The sequence below is a fragment of the Oryctolagus cuniculus genome, chromosome 19, assembly GCF_964237555.1.
Source record: "Oryctolagus cuniculus chromosome 19, mOryCun1.1, whole genome shotgun sequence".
NCBI lineage: Eukaryota > Metazoa > Chordata > Mammalia > Lagomorpha > Leporidae > Oryctolagus > Oryctolagus cuniculus.
Genome location: NC_091450.1, coordinates 36,678,982 through 36,705,731, shown reverse-complemented (window position 1 = coordinate 36,705,731; position 26,750 = coordinate 36,678,982). Strand labels below are relative to the sequence as shown.

General features: G+C 70.9%; 3 protein-coding genes across 16 annotated transcripts; 2 read left to right on the top strand and 1 right to left on the bottom strand.

Annotated features, from left to right (window-relative positions):
- Window positions 1-1,209: 1,209 nt before the first annotated feature.
- PSMG3 (proteasome assembly chaperone 3) lies at window positions 1,210-2,289 on the top strand. Of its 5 annotated transcripts, none has more exons than XM_008254090.3 (3): window positions 1,210-1,284; window positions 1,544-1,794; window positions 1,946-2,289. In XM_008254090.3, exons 2-3 carry the CDS (start codon window positions 1,579-1,581, stop codon window positions 2,096-2,098), a joined length of 369 nt encoding a protein of 122 aa, XP_008252312.1. In that variant the 5' UTR covers window positions 1,210-1,284; window positions 1,544-1,578; the 3' UTR covers window positions 2,099-2,289. The 5 variants fall into 5 exon arrangements, with proteins under 5 accessions (XP_008252312.1, XP_008252311.1, XP_008252310.1 ...); XM_008254089.4 differs by having other exon boundaries at window positions 1,212-1,298; XM_008254088.4 differs by having other exon boundaries at window positions 1,224-1,386.
- Window positions 2,290-2,708: 419 nt separating this feature from the next.
- On the top strand, window positions 2,709-18,411 carry TMEM184A (transmembrane protein 184A). 8 transcript variants are annotated; one of them, XM_070064275.1, is made up of 10 exons: window positions 2,709-4,125; window positions 7,908-8,005; window positions 8,733-8,849; window positions 11,582-11,839; window positions 12,091-12,181; window positions 12,267-12,342; window positions 12,435-12,526; window positions 12,816-12,985; window positions 14,538-14,729; window positions 15,673-18,411. In XM_070064275.1, the coding sequence occupies exons 1-10, from the start codon at window positions 3,221-3,223 to the stop codon at window positions 15,921-15,923; spliced, it is 2,250 nt and encodes a 749-aa protein (XP_069920376.1). In that variant the 5' UTR covers window positions 2,709-3,220; the 3' UTR covers window positions 15,924-18,411. The 8 variants fall into 8 exon arrangements, with proteins under 8 accessions (XP_069920376.1, XP_051686527.2, XP_051686525.2 ...); XM_051830567.2 differs by having other exon boundaries at window positions 3,989-4,125; window positions 11,674-11,839; XM_051830565.2 differs by having other exon boundaries at window positions 3,989-4,125; window positions 8,622-8,849; window positions 11,674-11,839.
- On the bottom strand, window positions 18,138-26,522 carry MAFK (MAF bZIP transcription factor K). 3 transcript variants are annotated; one of them, XM_051830571.2, is made up of 3 exons: window positions 26,327-26,522; window positions 20,665-20,744; window positions 18,138-20,236 (listed from the first exon to the last, which is right to left on the bottom strand). In XM_051830571.2, the coding sequence occupies exons 2-3, from the start codon at window positions 20,698-20,700 to the stop codon at window positions 19,805-19,807; spliced, it is 468 nt and encodes a 155-aa protein (XP_051686531.1). In that variant the 5' UTR covers window positions 20,701-20,744; window positions 26,327-26,522; the 3' UTR covers window positions 18,138-19,804. The 3 variants fall into 3 exon arrangements, with proteins under 3 accessions (XP_051686531.1, XP_051686534.1, XP_051686532.1); XM_051830574.2 differs by lacking the exon at window positions 26,327-26,522 and adding an exon at window positions 25,805-26,142; XM_051830572.2 differs by lacking the exon at window positions 26,327-26,522 and adding an exon at window positions 21,236-21,564.
- Between the last annotated feature and the right edge of the window lie 228 nt (window positions 26,523-26,750).

Sequence of the window (26,750 nt, the reverse complement as noted above, 5' to 3'; positions counted from 1 at the left end):
GGTCACTCCCCAGATGGCCGCAGTGGCCAGAGCTGCACCGATCTGGAGCCAGGAGCCTGGGCGCTCCGGGTCTCCCACGTGGGTGCAGGGCCCAGGGACTTGGGCCATCTTCCTCCGCTTCCCCCGGCCACAGCAGGGAGCTGATGGAACCGGCGCCCACAGGGGATGCCGGCACTGCAGGGGGGCCCCATCCTACACTGTTCAGGGTGACTCCCCAAACTCTCTCACCCCAATACTGGCCCTACTCCTATCTGGGTCCCATTCTGAGTGAGCTCACCTGAGGGTCTTTTTCTAATTACCCCTCACCCTGGAGGCCGGTCAATGGCGGGCAGGCCCCTCCCCCACCCCACCATCACCCAGGCCACCAGGAGTCCTCTCCCTGGACAGAAGGACTCGGGCCCCGGCTTCCGCCAGGCTCCACCCTGAGCCAGACAAGGACCTGCTCATCAGGGCTTTCCGCCTGGCCCCCGCCTTCCCTCCTGTACCGGTGTGGAGTGGGTTCAGCAGCGAGACACCTGCAACAGGTGAATCCCAGCGAGCCGGCCCCTGCAAGGTTTCCCCCGGCGCGGGCGGTGGCCAGGTGGGTCAACTTACAAACAACACAGACTCGGGCTTCCCAGGGACACGACCCTGCCTAGGGGGCCTGGGCACCCGCTTCCCCTGCAGGGACCGGCCTCCTAGGGGCCGCCGCCTGCAGCACTGGCATCCCAGGTGGGCGCCGGTTCGAGTCCCGGCTGCCCCTATTCCAGTCCAGCTCTCTGCTGTGGCCCGGGAGGGTGGTGGTGGATGCCCCAAGTGCTTGGGCCCTGCACCCGCGTGGGAGACCGGGAGAAGCACCTGGCTTTGGCCTGTCGCGGACACCTGGGGAGTGGCCAGCGGACGGAAGATCTGGGAGAGCCAGGGCGCCTACCCGGGCCTGGGAGCGGGAGACGCCGCCGCGAGCCCCGCTCACCGCATCGCAGCACCGGCTGGGTGCGCTTTTGCTATCACAGACCCCACCCCGCGGCGGCCCCGCGCCCTCCTCCTGGGGACGCGGGCCCCGCACCCGCAGCCCGGGACACAGCGACGGCCCGGGAGCCCGCTCCGCGCCCAGCCCCAGGGTCGGCCCGAGAACGTCGGCCCCGCGGTAGCCCGGCCCGCGCAGGACCCCCGAACCTCTCACGCGCCGGCCCCTGGGGCCGGAAGCCGCGCGCTGCACTTCCGGCGGGGGCGGGACTTAGGGGCGGGCCCGCGTCCTCCCGCCGAGCCACTTCCGGCGCGCCGGGCCGCCGGTGCCGACTGCGGGTCCGCTTCCCGGGGTCGGTGGTCGCTGCGGGCCCGAGAGCCTGGGGACTGGGGGAGGGGCGGCTGCTCATGCCGGTGCCGACTGCGGGTCCGCTTCCCGGGGTCGGTGGTCGCTGCGGGCCCGGGAGCCTGGGGGAGGGGCGGCTACTCACGCGGGTGCCGACTGCGGGTCCGCTTCCCGGGGTCGGTGGTCGCTGCGGGCCCGAGGGGCTGGGGGAGGGGCGGCTGCTCACGCCGGTGCCGACTGTGTCTCTCCCAGTCGACCCCCAGCGGACGCCAGCCAGCCAGCCAGCCATGGAGGACAAGCCGATGGTGGTGTCCAAACAGAAGACGGACGTGGTGTGCGGGGTCCCCACGCAGGTGGTCTGCACCGCCTTCGCCAGCCACATCCTGGTGGTCGTGACCCAGTTCGGGAAGATGGGCACGCTGGTCAGCCTGGAGCCCAGCAGCGTGGCCGGCGACCTCAGCAGGCCCGTGGTCTCCACGAGGGTCCTCCTCGGGCAGGACGAGGTGAGGGCGGGCTGGCTGCAGCTGTCCCTCAGGACGGGGGCGGGGCCCCCCGCGGAGGAGCTGGGCCGCTGGGAGGTCGCACTGAGCTGCTGCGGGCTGGGGTCCCTCCGTGCGGGCGGGGAGCAAGCGGCCTGCTCTCCCCCTCCCCCAGCCTCTCATCCACGTCTTCGCGAAGAACCTGGTGGCGTTCGTGTCTCAGGAGGCCGGGAACAGGGCCGTGCTGCTCGCCGTGGCCGTGAAAGACAAGAGCTTGGCGGGGCTGCAGGCCCTGAAGGCGCTGATCCGGCTCTGCCAGGTGTGGTGACCCCGGCTGCGCTGCGGTGGCTTGGACGCTGAACGGGGCGGAGGGCGGGCCCTTGCCCTGGCTGCGGACCCGGCCCGGGCGCAGGGCCGGCCTGGCGCTGGCCCCTCCCGCCGGGTGCCCAGGCGCGAGGGCTGGCGCCGGACTGCCCACAGGATATTTTTCTAAATTAAAAGTAAACACTTCCCAACGTGCTTCAGGGTCCTGACGAGGGACGGTGGCAGGGCGGGAGGTGACCCCCAAGCTCAGCGTCCCTGTCCGGGTGGACTCCAGAAGCCCCCAGGATGCCCTTCCTGGGGGCGGGGCCATCGCCGGGTGCCCCCAGACCTGCAGGTGTGGTGAAGTCAAACGTGTGCCCGAGACGGGACAGAAGGAATCTTTGTCCGGCCGCGGCCCCTGCCTCAGGGGAGCCCACGGTCTCTTCTAGGGCCCCCCCCAGCTGCTGGGGTACCTGTGTCGCTGACGCCCTCTGCAGGAGTCGGGAGGGGGGCCCGTCCCGGCCTGTGCCGCGGGGAGGGGCCACTGAGGCAGACTGGTCCCTGGCAGGCGGGACTCCCAGGTCACAGTTCCACGGCCTCATCTTCTGCCCCTGCTCCCTGCGTGGGGTGGGGGGTGCTGCCGTGCCAGGAAGGGAGGCCCAGCGCCTGCTTCCTTTAACATAGGGGTCGGGGGTCAGGGTCAGGAGCTTGGACGGGCCCGGGGCTGCGGCCTGGGCTTGAGGTGTGGCCGCTCCGCCCGCCCCGGGCGTCTCACAGGTGAGGAAGCTGAGGGCCGGAGCGGGCCCACTGTTCCCCAGTTTCTGTTCCTCCGTGGTCCCCGTGCCCCGGCTCCCGTCTGCCAGGCCCCGGTGGAGCCGGGGAAGTCACTCGCCTGTACCAGCAGCACCCTGAGAGCCGGGCCCTGCTGGTGCTGTCTGCCCGGGTCCCCGACCGCGGGCCTAAGGGCGGCCCTGTGACTGGTGCTGGGACAGCCGGGTTCCCGTGCCCCCTCCAGTGTCCTTCCCCGCTGCCCAGAGCCATGGGGCGTTAGAGGAAATGGCCCAGTCGTCCGGGCTCCGGCCGCAGGCGAGGGGCGGCAGCTCCCAGATTCGCCGCCCCAGCTGTGGTTCACACAGCAGATGTGGGCATGCGTCCGTTTCGGACGGGGGGGGGGCGCCGGGCTGCAGGCTCCCCGGGTTCCCCCGGTGTCCTGCTCGCTGTGGGGCACGGGCCTGGGTACTGCCGAGATGGCTCGGGGGTCGACTGTGCTCGGCTTGACCTAGTCCTCAACACCCCTCCCCAGCCGGAAGTGACAAATCGCCCCGGACGACGAAGGGCTCGGTGCTGTGGGTCAGCGCCAGGGAGCAGCGCGGCCCACGCTGCCGAAGGGCGGCCTCTGCTGTTGGGTGAAGCAGGGCTGGGGAGGCCTGGGGGCGGCGGTGGCGGGACGAGCCCGTCTGCTGGTGTTGGCGAGGACGCCTGGGGGTCCACTGGGCTGCGAGGCCAGGAGCTGCGGCCCCACACGCATGTGGCACACATGACGGTGTGGAGGGGATGGGGCCAGGAGCGAGAGGCAGAGGGGTCGGTGAGGAACGGACGCCCGCGGCAGGACACAGGTACACGCCCACGGCCACCCAGGAGAGCCCGGGGGCCCAGGGCTGCGACCTGTGACAGGTGTGGGTGGGGCTGGCGAGGCTGGGGTGGGCAGAGCCCTCACCGCATGCCGAGAGCCGGAGCGCCGCAGGGGCCAGCCCACGTCCACCTGTGGATCCCTGACCCCTGTGCGAGAAGCAGACGGAGGCCGGTGCTGGAGCCCGGGAGGGGGTGTGCAGGGTGTGGCCGCGCAGCAGCTGTACCCAGGCAGGTAGGGCCGGGCGGGCCGGCAGGGCTGGGAGGAGCTGCTGGGTGTGAGAGAGGCCGGGCTTCTCCGGGAGCGGTAGTCCCCTCCCTGGCAGCTGCGAGGAGGGGCAGCAGAGCGCTGGGCCCCCAGGCCCCCCACAGCCCCCCGCTGAAGGCCTGCCACAGGTGGGGCGGCCGAGAGCCTCCAGGGAGGTGAGTGTGTGCGCAGGGCGTGGGGGCCAGGCTGGCATGGGAGCCCCTGCAGGGAGGATCCGCTGTTGGACTAGGCTCCCGGAGACCCCCCGGCTTCTCCTGAGAAGGGGCTCTGGCAGCCGGGTCAGCACCCCGTCCCCAGGGTCCAGGACGCCTGGACGGCCCTCCCAGGCTCGCTGTGCGCTGGGGGAGGGGCAGGGCACAGCTGCAGGAGGCGTGGGCTGGTGGGGCCGGGATCCGCCCTGCGCCCCCGCCTGTCTCAGCCCTGAGCTGGAAGCAGAAGGGCCGCCCACGTCGTGGGGACACCAGGCGGCCAAGAGCCAGCGCCGCCCGTTCCGGCCCCTGCCAGGCAGCCTCTGCCCGGGTCTGATCTGCCTGGGGCCGCCCAGGAAGGGCAGGTGGCAGGGAGGCCAGCCTGAGTGCCACCACGGGACGCTCAGCTGTAGGGGCTGCACCTGTCCAGGTGAGGCGGGCATCATGGCCACCAGGCGGCAACGCTGACTGCACACCTGCGGGCGGGCTCCAGGGGAGTCCCAGAGCCAGGGCGGCGCCCGCCCGCCCCACCCCCGGAGGGGCGGCCACTGGGTCAGGGCCATCCATCATGCTGCCCGAGACAGTGCGCCAGCTGCTTGGCTGGGGGCGGGAGGTGCACACCCCGTCCGCTCCGCAGGAGGCTTGTGCGCCCACAGCAGGGGCCCTGTCCTCTGTCTGCAGGGGGACCGGGGGTGGCCTGGCGGGGTAGTGTGGAGGCGGGCGTCAGGGTGAGAGGCAGGCGGCCAGCCAGACCCGGGGCAGAGGGCGGTGTGCAGGCGTGGGACCGGCTAGGCGGCTTCTTGGCCTGCACAGCTCCCCGGGGCACCTGCAGTGCCCCGGTCACAGGAAGCTTCGGTGTCAGAGGCCGGGCTCGGGACATCCAAGGCCACCCAACTGCACTGCGTCGCCTGAGTGGGCAGGGCCCCCTGGCCGGAGCGACGGGACAGTTTATGAGTTGGGGGTTGACTGCCCCCATCCCTGCCTCTCCCCCACCCACATCCTGCTGCTCGGGCACCCGCTGCAAACGGCTGCCCTTGCCATGTGCTGCTCTGGGGGCCCGGAGCCCACCCTGGAACCTGGTGGGGGGGTTTCCCTGGGCCCCCTGAGATGGCGCCCCCCCCCGGGCCTGAGGAAGGGGTTCCCACCCCCCTGGGAGGACACCTTCCTCCCCCTCCCCCTCCCCTTCCCCCTACTCCCCCTCCTCTTCCAGGAGGATGGGTGGGCATTTGGGGCAGTGGAAGGGGCCAGCCCTAGGGGCCTGCTGAGCCAGCCCCCTCCCTGTAGGCTCAGGGACAGTGGGGCCAGCCCCCTCCCCGTAGGCTCAGGGACAGTGGGGCCAGCCCTGGCACCAGGAGGCCCTCGGGAACACGATGTCCTGGTACTGCTCTGTCCTGCCTGGGACTGGCCGAGCCCTCGCATCTCAGGCTGGAAGCAAGACTTCAGACCAGGACCCTGCCCACGTGCTGGGCCTGGGGCGACCAGGGGCAGCTCACGCAGGAGACGCCCAGCCCTCCGAGGCAGCGGCAGGCCCCCCCTTGCCTGTTCTCCCTCCCCGTGGGCTGTGGGACCCTCATCAAGGTTTGCTTCCGGCCTCAGCCTTTCTCAGCTGTGAAATGGGGGTAAGCGGCCCATTCTCTGAGCGGGGCTGTGCGCCAGCAGCCAGACCGCTGGCGGCTCCCAGAACAAACTGCCCGGCCGGCGCGCCTGGGGCCCCAGAGGCAGGAGAAGGGGGCTCCAGCGGGGCCCCAACTCCCCGGGGTGGGGACCAGGAATCCCCAGGGGCGGGAGGGCGAGGGCCGGGATGCTCCTGGACCGATCTCCTCTCGGGGGTCCAGCAGGGAGCTGAGGACGCTGCTGAGACCTGGTGGGGGGGCAGACGGCCCGAGGGCGTGGAGTGGTGGGGCGGGGCTCTCTGTGCCTGGACGACGGGTCCATGGTGGGCGGCCAAGGGAGGCTCCCACATGCCTGCAGTGGATGTCCTCGCATCCTCTGGCCACCGCCCACCAGGCTGGTGTCCCCACTCCCACCTCACAGGGTGCACCCCTAGGCCTGGGCACACACGGGGGGTGGTGGCTGGGTCCACGACCTGGGCTCCCAGGTGTTTGCCCTGCTGGTCTTGGTGGGCAGACCGGGCAGCACCCGGGCCCTGCCTGGGTGGGAGGCAGACTGGGTGGGGGAAAGTCCCGCGGAACGGGCGAGGCCTTGGTGAGGCTGTGGACTACGCCCACTCTACAGATAAGAAAACCGGGCCCAGATGAGCCGGAGGGCCCTCCAGGACGATCAAGGACGTGGGCAGGACAGGAGCTAAGCACGGAAGCTGCCTCTGGGAGTGAGCTGGCCAGAGAGCCGGGGGGGGGGGGGGGAGGTGGCGGAGAGCTCGCCAAACATCCCGGCTAGAGGAAGGGGGCGGTGCAGCCAAGGCTGTCGCCCGAGTCCCATCATTTCCAGGGTGTGCCGTGGGTGGGTTTCGGAGCCAGAGCCCGGGCTCGTGGGAGGAGCGGCTGAGCTACAGCATGCCCGGAGAGAGCAGCCGTGAGGCCCTGGGCACGCCTGCATCACAGCCGTGGGCCCAGGAGCCCCGCCAGCCTGGTCAGGAAGCGCTGCCCCGTCCCCGCGGGATCTGCCCCCTGCTGGGCTCAGCCTAGCCAGGCCTCAGTTTCCCTCCTGTTCTGCGAGTGGGTCCCATCCCAGGCTCGCAGCCAGCAGTGGTGGCTCCTGCCCTCGTAAGTGCCCAGGACGGAGACAGTGTCGTGGCCAGAGAGCCGCGTCCCCACACGGGGCTGGCGCCTGGGAGGGGCACCTACAGTGGGACCAGGCCGTGGCTGCAGAAGCAGCGGGGCACCCCCCACGCCCCCACGAGGGCCCCCTGTGTCCATGACGCCATGCCCGGGGCCCAGGGCACGCAGGGGTGTAGGGAATACCACGTGACGTTCAAGAGGCAGACAGGAGGTCACACTCGAGACTTTGGTTCTCCCCAGGAGGAAAGCAGGTACCGCAGGCCCCAGGCAGCCCGGAGCAGAGCCTGGACAGGGAGCTCCCTGGGGGTGGGTGGGGGTGTCCCAGCACCCTCGCGTGCCCCTGGGGGCGTCAGACACGGGCGAGCCTCTCGAGCCCCCAGTCCCCGTCTGCAAGAGGGCAACGGCAGGTGCAGTGGTTCTGGACGGGAGGCCGGGCAGGAGAGGGCGTTCTGAGGCTGTGCTGCTGGGGCTGCTGCCGGGGGTGGCCCAGCAGGCTAAGGGCTGCGCTGAGACCCCCAGCGCTCCTGCGGGCCTGGGGCTTCAGAGGGGAGGCCCCGCCCCTTCCAGACCCAGAGGGGTGGGCAGCAATGGAGCAGCTGGCGGCACAGGCAGGATGCCTGCGGCCACCTCCTCTGTACAGAGCTCGTTCCTCACCCTAAAGGGAAACCCCGCCCCAGCAGCCCCCCACCCCCAGCGTGCGGCCACCTTGGCCCACGGTGGGCCCTGCTGCCTGTCCCCACCAGGTGGCAGCTGCCTGGCCTTCCGGCACCGGCAGGTGAGGGCACCTGGCGGCCAGCAGGTTCCTGGGAGCCAGCTGCCGCCCAGCAAACAGCCGGGGGGGATAGAGTGTCAGCGGGGAGGGGCCGGGCCTCCCTCCTCCCTCCCCTCCCCGGCTCCGCCCCCCAGCCGGGAGCTCAGGTGGGCCACCGGGCAGCTGAGGAGGTGCCAGGCAGCTCCAGCCCAGTGCAGCCCTCTGGCTGGCAGCCTCGCCCATCTCACTCCCCACTGCAGGCCACCAGTGGGGCCACGTGGCCATGCAAACAACCGGCCAGGCTTCCCCAGAGACTGGGCCTCCCGTGGCTGGGCCAAGGAGCTTCCTGCTCGCAGAGGTAGGTGCTGGGACTGCTGGGGAGGGAGGGCAGGAGGCTGGACGGGGCTGCCCGCAGCCCGGCACCCGGCACCTGGCAGGTTGGCAAGAGGCTGGAGAGCAGGTGTCCAGGGCCGGGACGTGAGCAGGGCATGGCCTAGAGCTCCGTGGCCGAGCTGACGCCTGGATGGGCACTGGGCAGGGGCTGGCCTGGTGAGGAGGCTGCACCCCCTACACTGTTACATCAGTGCCACCCATGCTGCCCCAGGCTCCCTGAGCCGCCAGGACAGGCGGCGTCCCCCGAGACTCAGACCTGGCCGGAAGATAGCTGTGTGGCCCAAAAAAGCAGGCTCCCCACCCCCCTCATCGCAAGCCCAGGGCATCAGAGTTCAAAGTTTATCTGGCAGGCAGGGAGGTAGAGAGAGAAGCCTCGGGCAGGACTGGAGGTGGGGGCCCCGTGGGTGGGGCAGGCAGAGCCCGACTCCACAGAGAGGACGGGTGGCCCTGACAGCCCTCACCCGGGCACCCCGACACCCAGGGCAGGCTCCGCGGCGGCCCCGGCCCCTCCCCCACCTGGGCTGCCGCCTGGAGTTTGCACCTTGGCCTCCACTCTGCCTGTGTGTCTTCCCGCTCTGCAGGTGAGTAATGCCTCCGGGCTCCTGGGAGCGGCGGGAGTCCCCCTGGTGTCCGCCACCTGGCCGCAGCCCAGCCCCCTGGCAGCCATGCCCACGGTGCCCGCCGGGCCGCAGGTGGACCGCGTGGGCAACGGCTCCCAGAGCGCCCCCCAGCTCTTCCTCATGACCCCGCTGGCCCGCGGCATCTCGGGCGTCTTCGTGTGGACGGCTCTGCTGCTCACTTGCCACCAGGTACGTCCTCCCCACCTTGGAGCCCCCCGGGGACCCCCATCTCCAAGAGAGGTGGACACAGCTCGGCCTGGCTCCATGGGGTGCTGACGCCGGAGCCTGCCTGGGGTACAGGTTTAGAGCCCAGGGACACCCAGGTGTTGCCAGGCTGGGCCCCAGGGAGACCCCCACACACAGGGGGCACGGGGGAGCAGGGAGCAGGCCAGGGCTGGGCAGCAGGACAGGGTCTGGCACAGAGGCGCCTCTCCCGAGCCACAAGCCTCCCGCAATCCCTGGCTGAGGGGTCAGCAAGGGGGGACGTAGGACAGGTCCCCCAGTGCAGAAGCAGCAGGGCCGGGCTGCCAGCATGGGCCAGGGAGTGGATGGGCAGAGACCCTGGGAGGCTGGCCGGGGCGGGGGCCCGGGACACTCTCGGGTTCACAGAGAGGCACAGAAGCATGGACCCCAGGTGGGAGGGTAGGAGCTGGCACAGGACGGTGGGGCCGCCTGGCTGGAGGGGTTTGTCCAGGGCCCTCGGACCCAGTGGAAGGAGAAAGGGGTGCCGGGAGCCAAGGATGGCTGTGGAGGGAGGGGCTGAGAGCAGAGTGGCCTTTAGGACTGCTCCTCTGGCCCCGACGTAGGGGATGGCTGGCGGGGGAGCCGGGCACCAGGGACCTGGGGTGGGCGGGTGCCCCTCTTGGGAACAACCGCCTGCAGGCTGATACAATCCAGGCCCGGCGTCGGCAAGCCGCATGCAGGCTGGACAGGACGTGTGCAGAGCCGCGGGGGCAGTGTGGAGGCCGTCGGTCCCGCTGGGCCATCAGGGAGGGCCTCCCGGGGAGGCAGGGTTGAGGTGGATGCCTGGCCATGTGCGAGACCGGGCCCAGCGTCCTGGGGCCACACCGCCAGGACAGAGTCTGTGGAGACCCCTACGGCTGTGGCTTCAGGCCCCTCCCCATCTTGCACCTGCCAGGTCCAGCCTTGTCACAGGAGCCCGGGGCTCTTTCCCCGTGCAGAGCTGGACAGGACAGGGGGGCTGGGCCCCCGCCTCGCACATGGAACTGAGGTCCCAGAGGACGGTGGCTTGCCGGGGTCACCCAGCCAGGCGGTGCCAGCACCAGGAGCAGTCGCCTGAGGGCTGGCCTTGCCCTGCCCGCCTGCTGCACCCGCGGGGAGTGGAGCGTGTGACTGAACTGATAACGAGGCCACCCCAGATGCCAGCCTGCCCCCGCACTCCCTGTGCCGGGCGGAGGAAGCTGGGTCCCTGTGGCCTCTGCTCACGGCACCTCCTCCAGGAAGTCCTCACTGCCAGCTGCCTGTGTGCATGCCCCCACCCCCAGCTCCTCCTCCTGAAGACCCCGTTTTTGACAGAAAATCTAGAAATCTATAAGGGCGAGAACCATTCTCCCCATGGCCAGGGACGGGGGCTGGGGGCGAGGAAGCCCCTGGTGTCTGCCTCACCTGTTCACATATTTGGGATCCTGCTCACGTTGTCACTTGTCCTGATTGATTTTTTAAAGATTTATTTATTTAATTGAAGGACAGAATAACAGAGAAAGAGAGAGGGGTAGGTCTTCCATCTGCTGGTTCGCTCTGCAAATGGCCACAATGGCTGGAGCTGGGCCAGGCTGAAGCCAGGAGCCAGGAGCTCCATCCAGGTCTCCCGCGTGGGTGCAGGGGCCCAAGCACTTGGGCATCTTCTGCTGCTTTCCCAGGCCATCAGCAGGGAGCTGGATCGGAAGCGGAGCAGCCGGGACTCCAACCAGCGCCCACAGGGGACGCCGGTGCTGCAGGCAGTGGCTTTAGCTGCTGGGCCACAGAGCCAGAGCTCCGTGAATTTTGTTTGTTTGAGACACAGAGCCAGAGCGCCCATCTGCTGGGTCACACCCCCAACAGCCAGGGCTGGTCCAGGCCACAGCTGGGAGCCGGGAGCTCCGTGCAGGTCTCCCCCGTGGGTGCAGGGGCCCAGCTACTTGAGCGCTCGTCTGTCGCCTCCCGGGGTGCACGTTAGCTAGAAGCTGGAGTCAGAAGCTGGGGTCGAGCCCGTGGTGCTGGTGTGGAGCACGGCTGGTCCACTGGCGTCCACAGCGGAGCCGGGTGCCTGCCCCGCCCGTGAGCGACAGGGGTGCCCTGGTGGGGCGCAGCGCCAGGCGCCACCTCTGCCAGAGGGGTGGCGTCCCCAGCGCGCCCGGCCCCGAGGTGGGGCTCCATCGCTGGCCGTGACGGACATCCTTGCAGCTAAGCCTTTCCCTCTATTCGTGTAGACCCCTAGAAAGGGTCCGAGGGCCTGAGTGGGTCCGATGCCCGCATGTTGAGAGCCAAGCTGCTGGCGGGGGGTGGGGCGGCCTCCCCGGGATCCTCCTGGGGTGAGTGAGTGTGTGGACAGTGTTCCCTTGGCCAGAGTATTTGCCAAGAACAGGCGCCTGGCTCGTGCCCCTGTTATTAAAACAAAAAAGGCGTTCCGTGCAGCAGGTGGCGTGGCTGTGGGCAGCCGCGCTGGGGGGGGGGGGTCGTTTCCGGAGTCCTCCCAGTGGAAGAATGAGTGGGGGTGGGGCTTGGGGGGCAGCACATACAGGTGTTAGCCGGGTGTCCTGTGAAGGATACATTCGTCCTTAAGTTCTGTCTCACTCTGCTACAATCAGCTACAATCAGACCTACTTCTGATTAAGAGTGTAGGAGGGAGGCGTGTCCCTGCTGCTCGGGCTGCTCCGCTGTGCCCCGCGTTTGTTCTGCGAGGTGCACGCCTCTGATTACAGCAGAAGCAGCAACAAGCAAGCTCAGTGTAGCAAAGTGGGGACGCGGAGGGCGGCGCCGGGCCTGCTCGCAGCCGCACCCTCCCCACGGCCAGATCTTCCTGCACCTGCGCTCCTACACGGTGCCCCTGGAGCAGCGCTACATCATCCGCCTGCTGCTCATCGTGCCCGTCTACGCCTTCGACTCCTGGCTCAGCCTCCTCCTCCTGGGAGGCTACCCGTACTACGTCTACTTCGACTCCGTGCGGGACTGCTACGAAGGTGAGGGGGGGAGGGGCTGCTGCCCACACAGGAGACAGACCCTGGAGAAGGGGCCGTCCTGGTGGCCCTGACCTGTGGCAGGTGGCACCCTGGCGGGGCAGGGCAGGGGCGGGAGGCGAGCAGGGGGGCGGCCGGTGCTGAGTGTCGGCTCGCCCCGCATAAAGCAGGCACCAGGAGTCCTGTGTGGGCCTGGCAGGAGGCCCCTGCTGTGCCGTGGGCCAGGAGCTCACGCCATCCGGGGCTCGGCCCAGCCTTTGTCATTTACAGCTTCCTGAGCCTGTGTTTCCAGTATCTGGGGGGCGAGAGCGCCATCATGGCCGAGATCCGGGGAAAGCCCATCAGGTAAGGCCCTGGCCGCGGCCGCCCGTGCAGCCGGGACAGGGCGGGGCCGCAGCCCCGAGCCCCGCTCAGGCCGTCTCTGCCCCAGGTCCAGCTGCCTCTACGGCACCTGCTGCCTCCGGGACTGGTCCTACTCCATCGGCTTCCTGCGCTTCTGCAAGCAGGTGGGTGGGGCCTCCGGGAGGGCAGGGCGGGGCTTGGGCGGCTGCCCCGCCCCCGCCGCTGCCCACCCTCCCTCGCCCGCTGCCGTCCGCAGGCCACGCTGCAGTTCTGCATCATCAAGCCCATCATGGCCCTGACCACCATCGTCCTCCAGGCGTTCGGCAGATACCACGACGGGGACTTCAAGTGAGGGGCGTGGCCCGGGCGGGGTCCTGAGTGGGGCAGGTGTACACGGGCGTGTCCACAGACAGGCACATGCGCACACACCCAGCACACGCGTGCACGGCTCTGCACAGTCACGCACGCACGCACACACATGTGCCTTGTCCATGCACATTCGCACACAAGCATGCGTGCACACACGCACGCTCTCCTGCGTGTGCACAGCACAGGGGCCCCAGGGAGGTCAGGTGGGGGCTGGTGGCACAGCGCCCGGGGCACCCGGCCAGGCTGACCGTGCCCTCCTCTGGCCCAGCGTCCGCAGCGGCTACCTGTACGTCACGCTCGTCTACAACGCCTCCGTCAGCCTGGCCCTCTACGCCCTGTTCCTCTTCTACTTCGCCACCAGGGAGCTCCTGCAGCCCTTTGAGCCGGTGCTCAAGTTCGTCACCATCAAGGCCGTCATCTTCCTGTCCTTCTGGCAAGGTGGGGGGCAGCCTGCCCCTCCCCCGCGCCCGTGTGCCCGGGGCCAGGGAGTGAGGTGGGGACGGGAGGTCCAGGCACTCGGAGCAGTCACCATGGGCCTGATGCTGCCAGGGGTCAGGGAGCGAGGCGGGGACGGGAGGTCCGGGCACTCGGAGCGGTCACCATGTCCTGATGCTGCCCCGGGGCCAGGGAGCGAGGCCACACGGAGGGGGCAGGCAGGGCCGGACGGCAGGGATGGGAGGTCCCGGGCACTCGGAGCAGTCACCATGTCCTGATGCTGCCCCGGGGTCAGGGAGTGAGGCCATGCGGAGGGGGCAGGCAGAGCCGGACGGCAGGGACGGGAGGTCCGGGCACTCGGAGTGGTCACCATGTCCCGACGCTGCCCGGGGCCAGGGAGTGAGGCGGGGACGGGAGGTCCTGGGCACTCGGAGCGGTCACCATGTCCTGATGCTGCCCGGGGCCAGGGAGCGATGCGGGGACGGGAGGTCCGGGCAAACGGAGCAGTCACCATGGGCCTGATGCTGCCCGGGGCCAGGAGCGAGGCGGGGACGGGAGGTCCCGGGCACTCGGAGCGGTCACCATGTCCTGATGCTGCCCAGGGCCAGGGAGCGAGGCGGGGACGGGAGGTCCCGGGCACTCGGAGCAGTCACCATGTCCTGATGCTGCCCGGGGTCAGGGAGCGAGGCCATGCGGAGGGGGCAGGCAGAGCTGGACGGCAGAGACGGGAGGTCCCGGGCACTCGGAGCGGTCACCATGTCCTGATGCTGCCCCGGGATCAGGGAGTGAGGCGGGGACGGGAGGTCCCGGGCACTCGGAGCAGTCACCATGTCCTGATGCTGCCCCGGGGTCAGGGAGCGAGGCCACACGGAGGGGGCAGGCAGGGCCGGACGGCAGGGACGGGAGGTCCCGGGCACTTGGAGCGGTCACCATGGGCCTGATGCTGCCCCGGGGCCAGGGAGTGAGGCCACACGGAGGGGGCAGGCAGGGCCGGACGGCAGGGACGGGAGGTCTGGGCACTCGGAGCGGTCACCATGTCCTGATGCTGCCCAGGGCCAGGGAGCGAGGCCACACGGAGGGGGCAGGCAGGGCCGGACGGCAGGGACGGGAGGTCCGGGCACTAGGAGCAGTCACCATGTCCTGATGCTGCCCCGGGGTCAGGGAGTGAGGCGGGCACGGGAGGTCCCGGGCACTCGGAGCGGTCACCATGTCCTGATGCTGCCCCGGAGTCAGGGAGTGAGGCGGGGATGGGAGGTCCCGGGCACTCGGAGCGGTCACCATGGGCCTGATGCTGCCCCGGGTTCAGGGAGCGAGGCGGGGATGGGAGGTCCCGGGCACTCGGAGCGGTCACCATGTCCTGACGCTGCCCCGGGGTCAGGGAGTGAGGCCACGTGGAGGGGGCAGGCAGAGCCAGACGGCAGGGACGGGAGGTCCCAGGCACTCGGAGCGGTCACCATGTCCTGACGCTGCCCGGGGGAGGGGGAGCCTGGCTGGCCGGCGCTGTCCAGCCTCCCACCCAGGAGGCTGGAGCTGAGTGGCCGTTGCCCCCCGCCAGGGGTGCTGCTGGCCCTGCTGGAGAGGTGCGGGGCCTTCCCCGAGGCGCAGACCGTGGACGGCAGCACGGTGGGGGCCGGCACCCTGGCCGCGGGCTACCAGAACTTCCTCCTCTGCATCGAGATGCTGTTCGCGGCCGTGGCCCTGCGCCACGCCTTCACCTGCCAGGTGTACGCGGAGAAGAACTCGCCAGGTACACGGGGCCCGCGGGGTGCCCGGGACACGAGGCACGAGGCCGTGGGAACGTCCACGCTGTGTGCCCGGGGCAGGCAGCCCCTCTGCGTGGCTGCAGGCGGCTGGGGCTGGCCCAGGAGCAAGGCCGGGGGGGGGGGGCTCCTCCGGCCATACCAGAGCCCCACCCACACCCAGCCGCCGGGAACACCAGACCCGCAGCCTTCGAAAACGGGTCACGTGCGGCTGGATGGCTTGTGGCCGCCCAGGACCCGCCCAACTCCCATGCCGCCAGCGTGCAGGCCACCTGCCCCAGAGTGTGAAGGGACAGCCCCGCCCTGCCCTGCCCCACCCCACCCACCCCAGCCCTGCCCAGTCCAGCCCCGCCCCCAGCCCACCCCAGCCCCGCCCAGTCCAGCCCCGCCCCAGCCCACCCCAGCCCCGCCTAGTCCAGCCCCGCCCCCAGCCCCGCCCAGTCCAGCCCCGCCCCCAGCCCACCCCAGCCCCGCCCAGTCCAGCCCCGCCCAGTCCAGCCCCGCCCCCAGCCCACCCCAGCCCCGCCCAGTCCAGCCCCGCCCCCAGCCCACCCCAGCCCCGCCTAGTCCAGCCCCACCCCAGCCCACCCCAGCCCCGCCTAGTCCAGCCCCGCCCCAGCCCACCCCAGCCCCGCCTAGTCCAGCCCCGCCCCCAGCCCACCCCAGCCCGCCTAGTCCAGCCCCGCCCCCAGCCCACCCCAGCCCCTCCTAGTCCAGCCCCACCCACAGCCCACCCCAGCCCCGCCCAGTCCAGTCCTGCCCCCAGCTCCGCCCAGTTAGCCCCGCCCAACCCCTGCAGGCGGCCAGCGTCGGGGTTGCCTGGCGGAGGGAGGAGCTGGACTGGGGAACCCGTCAGGGCCTGGGGGAGCGCCAGGCAGCCGTGGGGGTGCCGGGCCGGGGAACCCCAGCTCACGCGCCGCCCCCCTGCAGCGCCGCCGGCCCCCATGCAGAGCATCTCCTCGGGACTCCGGGAGGCGGTGAGCCCGCAGGACATCGTGCAGGACGCCGTCCACAACTTCTCCCCCACCTACCAGCAGTACACGCAGCAGGCCACCCACGAGAGCCCCGCGCCCGGCCAGGCTGGGCCCCCCTCGCCCGGCACCCACCCCGGCGGCTCCGGCGGGGGCAGGAGGAGCCGGAACGTGGAGAAGCGGATGCTGATCCCCTCGGAGGACCTGTAGGGGCCTCTGGGAAGGGGCAGGCCCCCCACTCCGACCCTCTCGCCAGAGGTGGAGCCCCTAGCAGAGCTGCCACACTGGGCACCCCCCCCCCGCATCCTCAGAGAAGCTGCCGGAACAAAGCGGGCCAGCCGGGGCGGAGGAGGGGGCTCCGGCCGGCAGGCAGGGGCCGCTGTAGCCACGGCTCCTAGCAGCTGCACGAGACGCAGTGGACACATCCCAGGCGGGCAGTGGCCTCGAGGTGCGGCCGGGGGAGAGCTGGCAGCCCAGCCTGAGGCCCACGCAGGGCTCTCGGGCACCGTGAGGCCCGCACCCCAGCCACGGGGAGCCCTGGTGGGCCGCACCCGAGGAGGTGTGTGCGTGGGGCTCGCTGGCCCTCACTGCCTCCCTCCCGCGAGGCGCCCTTATTTATAAAAACACCTCAGGTCTTTTCTCAACTCCTTTGGCTTCCATCCTGGCCGGCCAGCACGCTGAGTCACAGGCCACCGTGGGGGAGTCTGGGGGCGGGGGGCGCCCCTGCCCCCCCAGCCATGACACTGCTGAGAGCAGGACAAGGCATTGGCTCGGACGCCCCGGCTTCCTCCCCACCCACAGCGGGAGCGAGGCCAGCGGGGCTCAGCCCCCAGCATGCCAGGCCCTAGGGGCCTGCCCTGTCTCCTCCGTGGGCACCAGCCCTGCCTTCAGGCCTGCCCGGGAGCCGTGCGTCACTCCAGGACTGCGAGGACATGGCGGGTGGGGGCGGCCAGGCAGGAGTTCAGTGCGCCCCAGCTCTGTCTGTGGCCCACAGCACAAATGGGGGGGCTGAGGGAAGGTGCAGGGGAGGCGGCAGGCAGCCTGGGGGCTCAGGGGTGCACTGAGGAGCTGGCCAGGCCCGGGGCAGCAGACAGGAGGCCCCACAGCTGCCCTCCCTGCCCGGCGGCCACTGGGAGAAGCACGCCAAGACTGCCTATGCAGGGCCTGGGGACGGCTGGCAGAACTCAAGGCCAAGGTCTGGTAAGAGGCCACGCCCCTGCCCTTTACGGAGCCCCTGTAGCTGGCTGACCCCAAGGCCAGGCAGGCCCAGGAAGGAGGGGACAGGCTGGGCGGGCAGACCCTGCTTCCCTCCTCCCCCAGCCTCCGGCTGCCCCGTGGGGCACAGGCCACCCCAAGCCACACTGAGGGTGAGGGCAGGAGTCGGCACCCACCTGCATCCCTGTGTGGGCCACCCCCCTGCTGAGCCCACGTGACAGAGCCCAGGGTGTCCCAGTGGGCAGGGCTGGGACACGGCCCAACTCCACCTGCTCCCTGCTCCTCCCCGCCCCCAGCTCCCCCCAAGCTGGCTTTTTTTTGAGGCTGTATTTTTTTTGTTCTCACCTACTGGGGCAGGGGCAGGGGTGGGGCGGGGGTGGAGCCGGGCAGGGAGTCTCCCATCCACTGGTTCACCTGCAACAGCTGGGGCTGGGCCAGGCAAAGCCAGGAGCCCCATCTGGGTCTCCCACGTGGGCCATCACCACGGCAGGAAGCTGGGGCACAGGTGGCGCAGCCAGGACTTGAAGCAGGGACGTGGCGTCACCAGCGGCCACTTACCTGCCCCCCTTGCCGGTCACCTATCTAAGGTGACAGAAGCCTCCAGGGCTCTCGCCACCTGCACATGGAACCCAGCCCCAGGAGGGCTGGACCGGGGCCTGCGGCACACACGAGGGCGTGCGGAGGTAGGAGGGGTGGGAGCCCAGGGCCTGGCCAGCACCCGGGCAGGGTCCCCACTACCAGCTTCCCCCCCGCCCACAGCCTCCAGGAGCCTGGCGCTGGGCCAGGGCTCAGGCTTGTGCGCCAGAAACAGGAGAGGCCGGGGATCCCCGGGGCTGGGCGGCTTGGCTGGGAAGCTCTTCAGGCTCCCAGGGATGGCGTGCCCGGCTCGCGGCTGCCCGGCCCGGCCTGTGCTGTGTGCTGTCTGGTGCGTCCCTGCCCCGGCCAGCACAGGTCTCAGCACGCGTGGCTCCAAGGCCGCGGCCCGTGCTGCTGCCCAACCCCCCAGGAGGCAGGCCACTCTGCTCAGTGCCGCCAGACCCTCTCTGGCCAGTGAGGGGGCCACTGCTTACCGACCCCTGGTGCTTGCCACAGCAGCCGGCCACCCCCCGCCCCAATGCCACGGGGGTCCCGGCTGGCCACAGAGGAAGCTCTCTTGTGGGGGCCAAGGTGCTGGGGTGGGCGTGGCAAAGCAAGGAGCGCAGGCAGGAAGGCTCTGAACCAGGACTTTTATTGTCGTGGGGTGAAGCGGGAGACGTCCAGCAATAAATTAGGGGGCCGCGAGGGCGGTGCGGGCCCTCCGCACGTGGCCGCGTCTCGGTGGTCGTGGCGGTGACGGCACAAAAATAAATATTGAAATGAGCCTGCCAGGAAGACGCAGCTGGGCAAGCTGGCGCGGGCGGGGCGCCCTGTCCGAGGGAGACAGAAAACGAACCCCCGACAGAGGTCCTTGTCCTTTTGCTTAAATAAAAAACCCATGTATGAACTCGTGTCGGTGAGGCCGCAACGCTCTGCCAGGCAGCCAGAAGGGGCCCGCCCCGCCCCAGTGTGCCCGAGGGACGCCGGGGGGCCGGGGCCAGGCGGGACCCCAGCCCCCGCGTGCATCGCAGCGCTGCTCCAGTGAAGGTTTGCAGTATACAACGGGAAGAAGTCGTTACGGAATCTGCGATAAAATGTGCATAACTTTATAGATATATATCTCTTCTTTCTCTTTAAATATCTCCCATGGTCCTTACTGATATCCAATATGGATTACCTACCATGGCTATGGTATCAACAGCTGTTTTTAGAAACACCTGGCCCGGCCATCTGGGGCCCTGGGCGCGGCAGGGGGCGCCGCACGCGGACTGCTTCCCACGGCGGGCTCGGAGCTGCGGCGCAGCCCCCGGGCTCACCTCTGCCCTCCTGCCCACCTGGGCCCTGGCCCGGGGACCTCACCGGGAGGCGGAAGCTGGGGCCCCGGGGGCTGCCCCTGCCTGTCCTGTGTGGTGGCCTCTGGGTGTCAGAGCTCGGGGCTCTCATGCCGCCCTCTCGCCTGGATGGGGCCCCAGGGCGTCCATGGAGAGGAAGCCGGGAAGGCTCGCCAGGACCACCGGTGGCTCCGGTTAAGGCTCCAAGCCATAATGAAGCACCAGGGCTGTGCCCCCTCCTGACAGCGGACCAGTGGGGGGGCGCGTGTCCACATGGCTCTCCTGCCCAGTGCCCACCACCCCCTGCCACGGCACCTGGGCCACCAGGCCACGCCGTGCTGTGTCCTGGGCCCACTCCAGGCTCTGGCCTCCTCTCCCTGCCCCACCCCCTCCAGCCCCCAAGGCACCTGCATGACCTGCCCTGCGCAGCACAGCTGGTGGGGACCGGGCCTGGGACCCACTCTCCGCCCAACAAGCTGCTCCTTCAAGAACCCCTGGGACGGCACGCCCACACACGTGTGTGCACACATGTGTGCTCGGCCCCACGTGCACACGCCAGCTGCTCAGGCAGCCCTCCCGTATCTCCTCCACAGGGCACGCTAGGGCCACAGCTGCCCCCACCTGCCCCTGGAGGGCCCGAGCCATCGGGGCTGGGAGGGGTGGATGCGGCAGGACAGGCGTGGACGGGCCGCTCGTTGGAGGCACGGAAGACAGGCCCCCTACCGCCCCTCGTGGCAGCCCCTGCGGGGGACGGTGGGGCCCTCTGAGGACCCTCCCCCGTCCATCCTGACTCTCACAGGCACGAGACGCGGCTGGGGAGAAGGGATGGGCGTGTGAGGGTGTGTGTGCACGCGTGTGCGCGTGTGGGGTGGCGTGCGGCGCGCGGCTCACAAGAGCCTACTCCTGGGCCCGGCCCGCGCCTGCAGCCCCGGGCGTCCGTCCGCGTCCAGGCGGGGCGCCCCACGGGCACTAGGACGCGGCCGAGAAGGGCACGGAGGCGGCGAGCTCGGCCGACTTGACGATGGTGATGACGCTGGTGGTGGCCACCTTGGTGGGCGCCACGGGCCCGCGGGCCACGGTGTGCGCGAAGCTCTGCAGCGCCTCGTACTTGGCGCGCAGGGCGTCGAGCTCCCGCCGCATGCTGCTGTTCTCGCGCGCCAGCTTCTCCACCTCCTGCTGCAGCTCCACGCGCTGCCGCTCCAGCTCCTCCTTCTGCGTCACGCGCTTGATGCGGCAGCTGGCGGCGTAGCCGCGGTTCTTGAGCGTGCGCCGGCGCTGCTTCAGGCGCGTCACCTCCTCCTTGGTGAGGCCCCGCAGGTGCTGGTTCAGCTCCCGCACGGACATGGTCACCAGCTCGTCGTCGCTGAGCACTGGGGCATTCTCGCCCGCCTCCCTCTTGACCTGCGGGGCCGCCGGGGTCAGCGCCCAGCACCGCGTGCCGCGCCACACCACCCGCCCCGGGGCCCCTGCCCACGGGGAGACCCCAGGCCCTCTCAGGAGGGCCGGGCGACGTCGGTGGGGACCTGGAGCTCGGTCACGCTGCCCGCCACGGGGCACGGAGGCCACCCTCCCTCCCCCCAGGGGCTGGCTGCACAGGGCTCCCTCGGGACGGCAGGGACCTCGGGAGGGCTGGGACGTGCACACTGGGAAGCCCTGGGAGCCGGGGCACGGGACTCCCCGGGGCCGCAGGCTCTGCCCGCCCGCCCGCCCGCCCGCCGCTCTGCCTGGTGTCACCTCCCTGGACAGGGCTGCTGGGGCCTGAGGCTCTGAGGCGGGGAGGCGTGGGACAGGCGCGGGGTCCTTCCCAAGCCGACCAGGGCTCTCCTTACCTTCAGTGCCTTGTTTGGCTTGGGATTAGTCGTCATAACCTGGGCACGGTCACCAGGACGGAGCTGCCGGGAAACCGTAGCTGGAAAGACAGCAGCATGCGGGGCAGCACAGGTCAGATGCCGGGCTCAGGCCGCGCCGGCCGCCTCCCACAGCGACACCCTGGCGAAGTCGGGCCCTCCCTCCCGTCACCATCACAGCACCCCGCCCACAAGCCAGTCCTGGGGCCTCCCCCGAGGTGTGCAGCCTGGCCCCACTCTGTCCCTGCCCAAGGAGCTCAGCAGAGGCCTGGCTGGACCCCGTCTCCAGTGCCAGCCCCTAGAGCAGCGGGGACACAGGGCCCTGCTGCCCCCACCACCAGCCGCCCCTTCCTGCCTCACCCCTCCCAACTCAGACAAGCTACCTGTATCCCGAGGACCCAGGTGGCCAGCAGCCGGCCACTTGCTGAGGTCGGCCACGCCCAGCCGGCCCTGCAGACCCAGCCTGGTGCCCCTCTTCGGGGGAGCCCCCGCCCCAGCTCAGTCGCATCACGGAGCACCTGCCGCCCCTCCCCGCAGGCCTGGGGACACCTACCGTGGAGAAGGGCACTGCAGCTGTGACATCACCACCTGCACCCAGGCTGTCCCGTGTGCGGCCACAGGGGGTGGGGGTCCCAGCCAGCGGCAGGTTCAGCGGCTGCGGCCCGGACGCGCCGCCCGCCTGCCCCTGCTCCGGGCTGTGTCACACATTCTAATCATTCACCGCCAACCAGCCGGAGCATCCCAAGCAGGAGTCCCCTCCGACAGTTGCCATGGCGACCTTGGGACCGAGCCAGCCCCCACAGTCGTCATGGAAACGGAGAAGCCCAAAAGCAATCCTGACTTGGGTCAGGCTCAGGAAGACATCAGACGGTAAACAAGCCAGCTCACCCCGGAGACCGGACAGGGCGGGCCCACGGCCCTCCACCCTGCCCCCAGCCCTCCCGAGCTGGATGCCAGAGGAGAGTCCAGAAGGCAGGCGGGGGGGGGCCTCAGGTGCAGGACAGAGACCCCGGGGCCCCCAGCAGGACAGCTGAGCTCTGGGCCCCGCCCTGAGGGAGGCCCCTGCTGGTCTCCGCAGTCCCCACGCTGACACAGGACCCAGCCACTCCCACGGGCGCCGAGGTGCACCTGCGGGGCCCGAGCACCCTCACCTGGCCACGCGGGAGCCCGAGGCAGGCGGTGCTGACGGCACCCCGAGACCTGACCCCCGGCACGCAGCAGGGAGCCCCCACCCCCACCCAGGGCACTGCAGAGGCCACCACGCGTGTGGCACCTGAGGAGCCTGGTGAGCCCTGGAAACTTTTCCAGTCCGGCCGGGAAAGGGAGGAGGGGCCGTGTATCTCCCCGCCAGTGACATAGCTATGCGGTGAGTCACCCGCTGTTTACAGAGCCGGCTCACATTCCCACAGCCAGGCCCCTCCCACCCCACACGGACCGACCCGCGCCGCTCACCGCGCCCCACACCGCCCACCGAGAGGAGGGAGGGCCCGAGAGGGGCGTCCAGCGGGCACCAAGCTCAGCCGGCTCCTTCCAGGAAACTTCCCAGCAGCAGCCAGGGTGCAGAGGATGGGGCTCCGCCCCCCCAGGGGACCCTCCCCAGGAGGTCAAGGTCAGGCACATCCGGCAACAGGAGGCGACCCTAGAAACCCAAGCCTGGCACAGGGGCCATGCACCAACTCTGAGCTCACTGGGCCCGCCTCGCCCTGGGCCCCGGGCCCCCCGGACAAGTGCACGGGACCCTCGCCCTGGGCCCCAGGGCCCCCGGACAAGTGCACGGGACCCTCACCCTGGGCCCCCGGACAAGTGCACGGGACCCTCACCCTGGGCCCCCGGACAAGTGCACGGGACCCTCGCCCTGGGCCCCAGGGCCCCCGGACAAGTGCACGGGACCCTCGCCCTGGGCCCCAGGGCCCCCGGACAAGTGCACGGGACCCTCACCCTGGGCCCCCGGACAAGTGCACGGGACCCTCGCCCTGGGCCCCAGGACAAGTGCACGGGACCCTCGCCCTGGGCCCCAGGACCCCCGGACAAGTGCACGGGACCCTGCCGGGTGCAGGGCGAGGGCCCCAGACCTGCTCTTGCCTTGGGAACTGTTCCAAGGATGACACCAGGAGCACGGGGAGCGAGGTGTGCACACATGGGGGACCCACACGCCTCCCACCCTGCCCAGGGCAGCTGCAGACCACACACGGGACCCTCCCGACTCCACCGAGGGTCCTCACTTCTGCTTCTGGGGACACAATCAAGAGCCCAGGGTCCCACCCAGCTCCCAGAACTCCCAGGGCAGGGGGCAATGTTGGGGCTCTAGAGCACCCAGCACCCTGGGGTGCACCTGTCCTAGGGCCCTCCCCAGGCAGGAGACGCTCGTCACAGCACTCCTTAGGTGGGTCAGAGCTCTGGGGCGCCCGGACCCTGGCCCCAGCCCAGGCCAGGCCTGGATGGGCACAGCTCAGCCTGCTGCCCTTCGACCTGGTGCCGGGGGCAGGGTGCGGCCTGGGTGGGGCGCTCCCTTCGTGAGCCCCGTATGCCCAAGGCTGCTTTAAACATGAGAGGCGAGAAACAGGGCAGCAGGGTTCCGGAAAACAGACCTGGGAAGAGCTTCGCACCTGCAAGGTCGCAACAGCACTGACTCGGAAACAACGCTCCGAGCGGGGCCTCGTACGCCGTCCCACCTCAGGCAGAGCTGGGGTGAGGGCTGCAGGGGGCCCAGGCCCAGACGGACCTGCCCCCCCGGCCCAGGCAGCCAGCCAAGGCACCCCTCGGCAGCGCCACCCCCACCCCGGCACCCGAGCGCCTCAAAATCTCAGAAAAGCCACCGGGATGCCAGCACCAAGGCCAGGCCGGGTCCCACCCCAGCCGCCACGTGCGTGAGGACCTCGGGGATGGGCGACGCCCGCCAGGAGCCTGTCCGGCACCGGCACCGCAGACTCACAACACCTGTCGGGCGACTCCTGCGTGGGTTTTAAACCCACAGCCAGAAACTCTCGTGAGCCATCCAGCCCCAGCGCCGCGGGAAGAGTGGCTTCCTCTCAAAGGATGTGCCGGCGCCCGCCCGGGGCCGCGGCAGAGAGGCCGGGCAAGTGCAGGGACAGTGATGCGGCCGGGGGCTCCTGGGGGCAGGGACCCGCTCCGCAGAGGCCAGCACTCAGGCCCCCGGAGTCCCCGAGCCGCACAGGGCTCCAAGCCTCCCTCGTCAGTGACCGGCTACGCCCTCTCCTGCCTGCTGCCGAAGCTCTGGCTCTGGTCCGGGGCTGCGACCCACGCCCGGTCCCACCTGCCCCGTCCTGCCCGCGGGCGTCCAGTGGGGGGCGAGGAGGCGGGACCGGGAGCGGCAGTCAAGACCCAGGCAGCAACCGTGACAGATGCAAATCCACACACGGAGGATGTGGCCGCCCCGGCGCGGAAGCTGGGGCCACACACACTTGTCAAGTAAACACGTCAGCCAATCGCAGCCGCAGCTGGGGCCACAGACACGCTGACTCGCACCCCACTGAAGACGAGGCCCCACCGCAGAGACACCCGCTGCCCCTGCCCTGGACACGGCCCTCTGCGGGCGGGATGTGTCCACGGTGCCCCCCAGCATGGCCCTCTGCGGGTGGGATGTGTCCACGGTGCCCCCCAGCACCCAGCCTGGCCCTGGCCACGGCCCCTCTGTGGGCAGGTGGGATGTGTCCATGGTGTCTCCCAGCCTGGCCCTGGCCACGGCCCCTCTGTGGGCAGGTGGGATGTGTCCATGGTGCCCCCCAGCCTGGCCCTGGACATGGCCCCTCTGTGGGCAGGTGGGATGTGTCCATGGTGCCCCCCAGCCTGGCCCTGGCCACGGCCCCTCTATGAGCAGGTGGGATGTGTCCATGGTGCCCCCCAGCACGGCCCTGGACATGGCCCCTCTGTGGGTGGGTGGGAGGTGCCCACTGTACCCCCCCAGCACCCCAGCCTGGCCGGGACACGGCCCCTCTGTGGGCAGGTGGGAGGTGCCCACCGTACTCCCCCAGCACCCCAGCCTGGCCGGGACACGGCCCCTCTGTGGGCAGGTGGGAGGTGCCCACTGTACCCCCCCAGCACCCCAGCCTGGCCGGGACACGGCCCCTCGGCGGGCAGGTGCCCGCAGTGCCCCCAGCCGGCAGCCCCGGACCTGTAGGATGTCCAGTCGCCTTGATCTGGGCTGAGGAAGCTGCTACATGCAGAGGTGCGTGGGGATGAGGCTGACACAGCCCCGCTCACGGAGCCGGCCCTCTGCTGGCCACCCAGGCGCTTCAGCAAGGCCCCAAGCTCCGTGGTCAGCCGGGGACGCGCCCTGGGAAAGCACACACAGCCCCGGCCCGCCTCCCTCACCTGTGTGCAGCTCGCGTAAGGGCACCCCACCCCAGGGCACCCGCTGCACCGCACAGCCTCGCCCTCAGCCTGACCCCGGGCTCTCCCCTGTCTGTGTGCTGACCCAGACTCCGTGACCTCGCCCCCAAGGGGCAGCTGCCCCGCTCAGCCCCAGCCCTGAGCTGCACGTGGGTGGGTCCCTCCTGACAGCTCCCAGGTGCACCGGGCACCAGCCCTCCCCCAACGCTGCTTCTTCCAGAAGGTTCTCCCCACTACCTTCCTCGTGGGAGGCACCTGCTCTCCCCCAAGACCCCACGGAGCTGAGCCGGCGGCGAGAACAGGCGGGCGAGCCTGGCAGGGGGCGAGGGGACCCCGCGGCCCGGGGTGGCGCCCCACCCCCACCCCCACCCCCACCCCCACCCCCACCTGCCCTGCACTGTCAGATAACTTCCCGCTTCCTGCAGCTCAGAAAGAGGAAACGGAGGCCGGCTCGCAGCCCCCCGTGCGTGCGTGCGGGAGCGGCGCCTCCCATCCAGGCGGGCGGAGCGCGTGAGTCACTGTTTACTGCCCGGGAGAGCGCTCCCAGCTGGCCCGATCGCCACTTCCCGTGCGGACTGCACCCGGAACCCAGAAAGTCCACTCCAGGAACCTTTAGACCCGGAGCCGCCGGGCCGCCAACAGGCACGGCTTCTTCTGGGTCCGCGGCGACAGCTTCGCCCCAGGCTGTAAACCGACTCCCGCCGTCCCGGGCGCCCGCGGCCTCACCGGGGCCGCTCCCTGGGATCCTGGCCCCCGGGACTGCCTTACTGACCGTTCTACTGCGGGCCGGGTCCTCGGGGCAGGCCCCCTCGGGCATTCCCACCAGGAGGTCCTCCCCCGAGCCGTGCCCCGCAGGTGCGTCCCGCCCACCTGCGCGGCCCCCAGACCCCACCCACCGGCCGGGCCGACACCTATGTAAGAGCTCCCGGGCGCCGCCGCACCTGACCAGGACTTACCGTGTCCTGTCGGGGCCAGACACTTGCCGGAGCTCGGGTCCGAGTCTGCCGGGGCACGTGGCGAGGGCGAGGCGCGCCTGGCCCCGCTCCGCGACGGCAGACACCTGCCGCCCCCGGACCACGCGGTCGCGGCCCCGCACCCGCACGTGGCGGCCCCGCGCGCCGCCGTCCCGCCCCGCAGGTGCTAGGGCCCCGGCCGGGCCTGGGTCCGCGCCCCCGGCTCTCAGCGCCGGGCCCGGGCGGGCGCGCGGGCCCCGGCAGCCGTGACTCCGCGGCCGCGTGGCTCCGAGCGCCCCCCGCCCCCCACGGGCCCCGCGCCCCGCGCCCGCCGCGCTCACCTGGCTCGCGCGGGCGGGCGCGCGGCGGCTCCTCGCGGGCACGCGCTCTCTTCGCGCTCGCGCTCACTCCCGTGCTCCCCCTCGGCCGCCGCCGCCTCGCGCTCGGGCTCCGACTTCGCGAAGAACAACAAGTTCCCCCCCCGCGCCCGCCGCCCGCGCGCCGCCGGCTCCCAGCATCTGACACCGCTTCCGGGATCGCGTCGGCGCGCGTCACGCCGCGGCCCCGCCCCACCCGCAGGCCCCGCCCCCGGCCGGCCCCGCCCCCTCGCCGGCCCCGCCCCGTGGTGCGCGGACGACGAGTCCCATCACGGCCCCGCCCCCAGACCGCGACCCTTTCCTCCCACGCTCGCGTCTCCAGGCCCCGCCCTCGCCGGCCCCGCCCCGGCCCGCAGGCCCCGCCCCCGGACGGCCACACCCCCAGAAA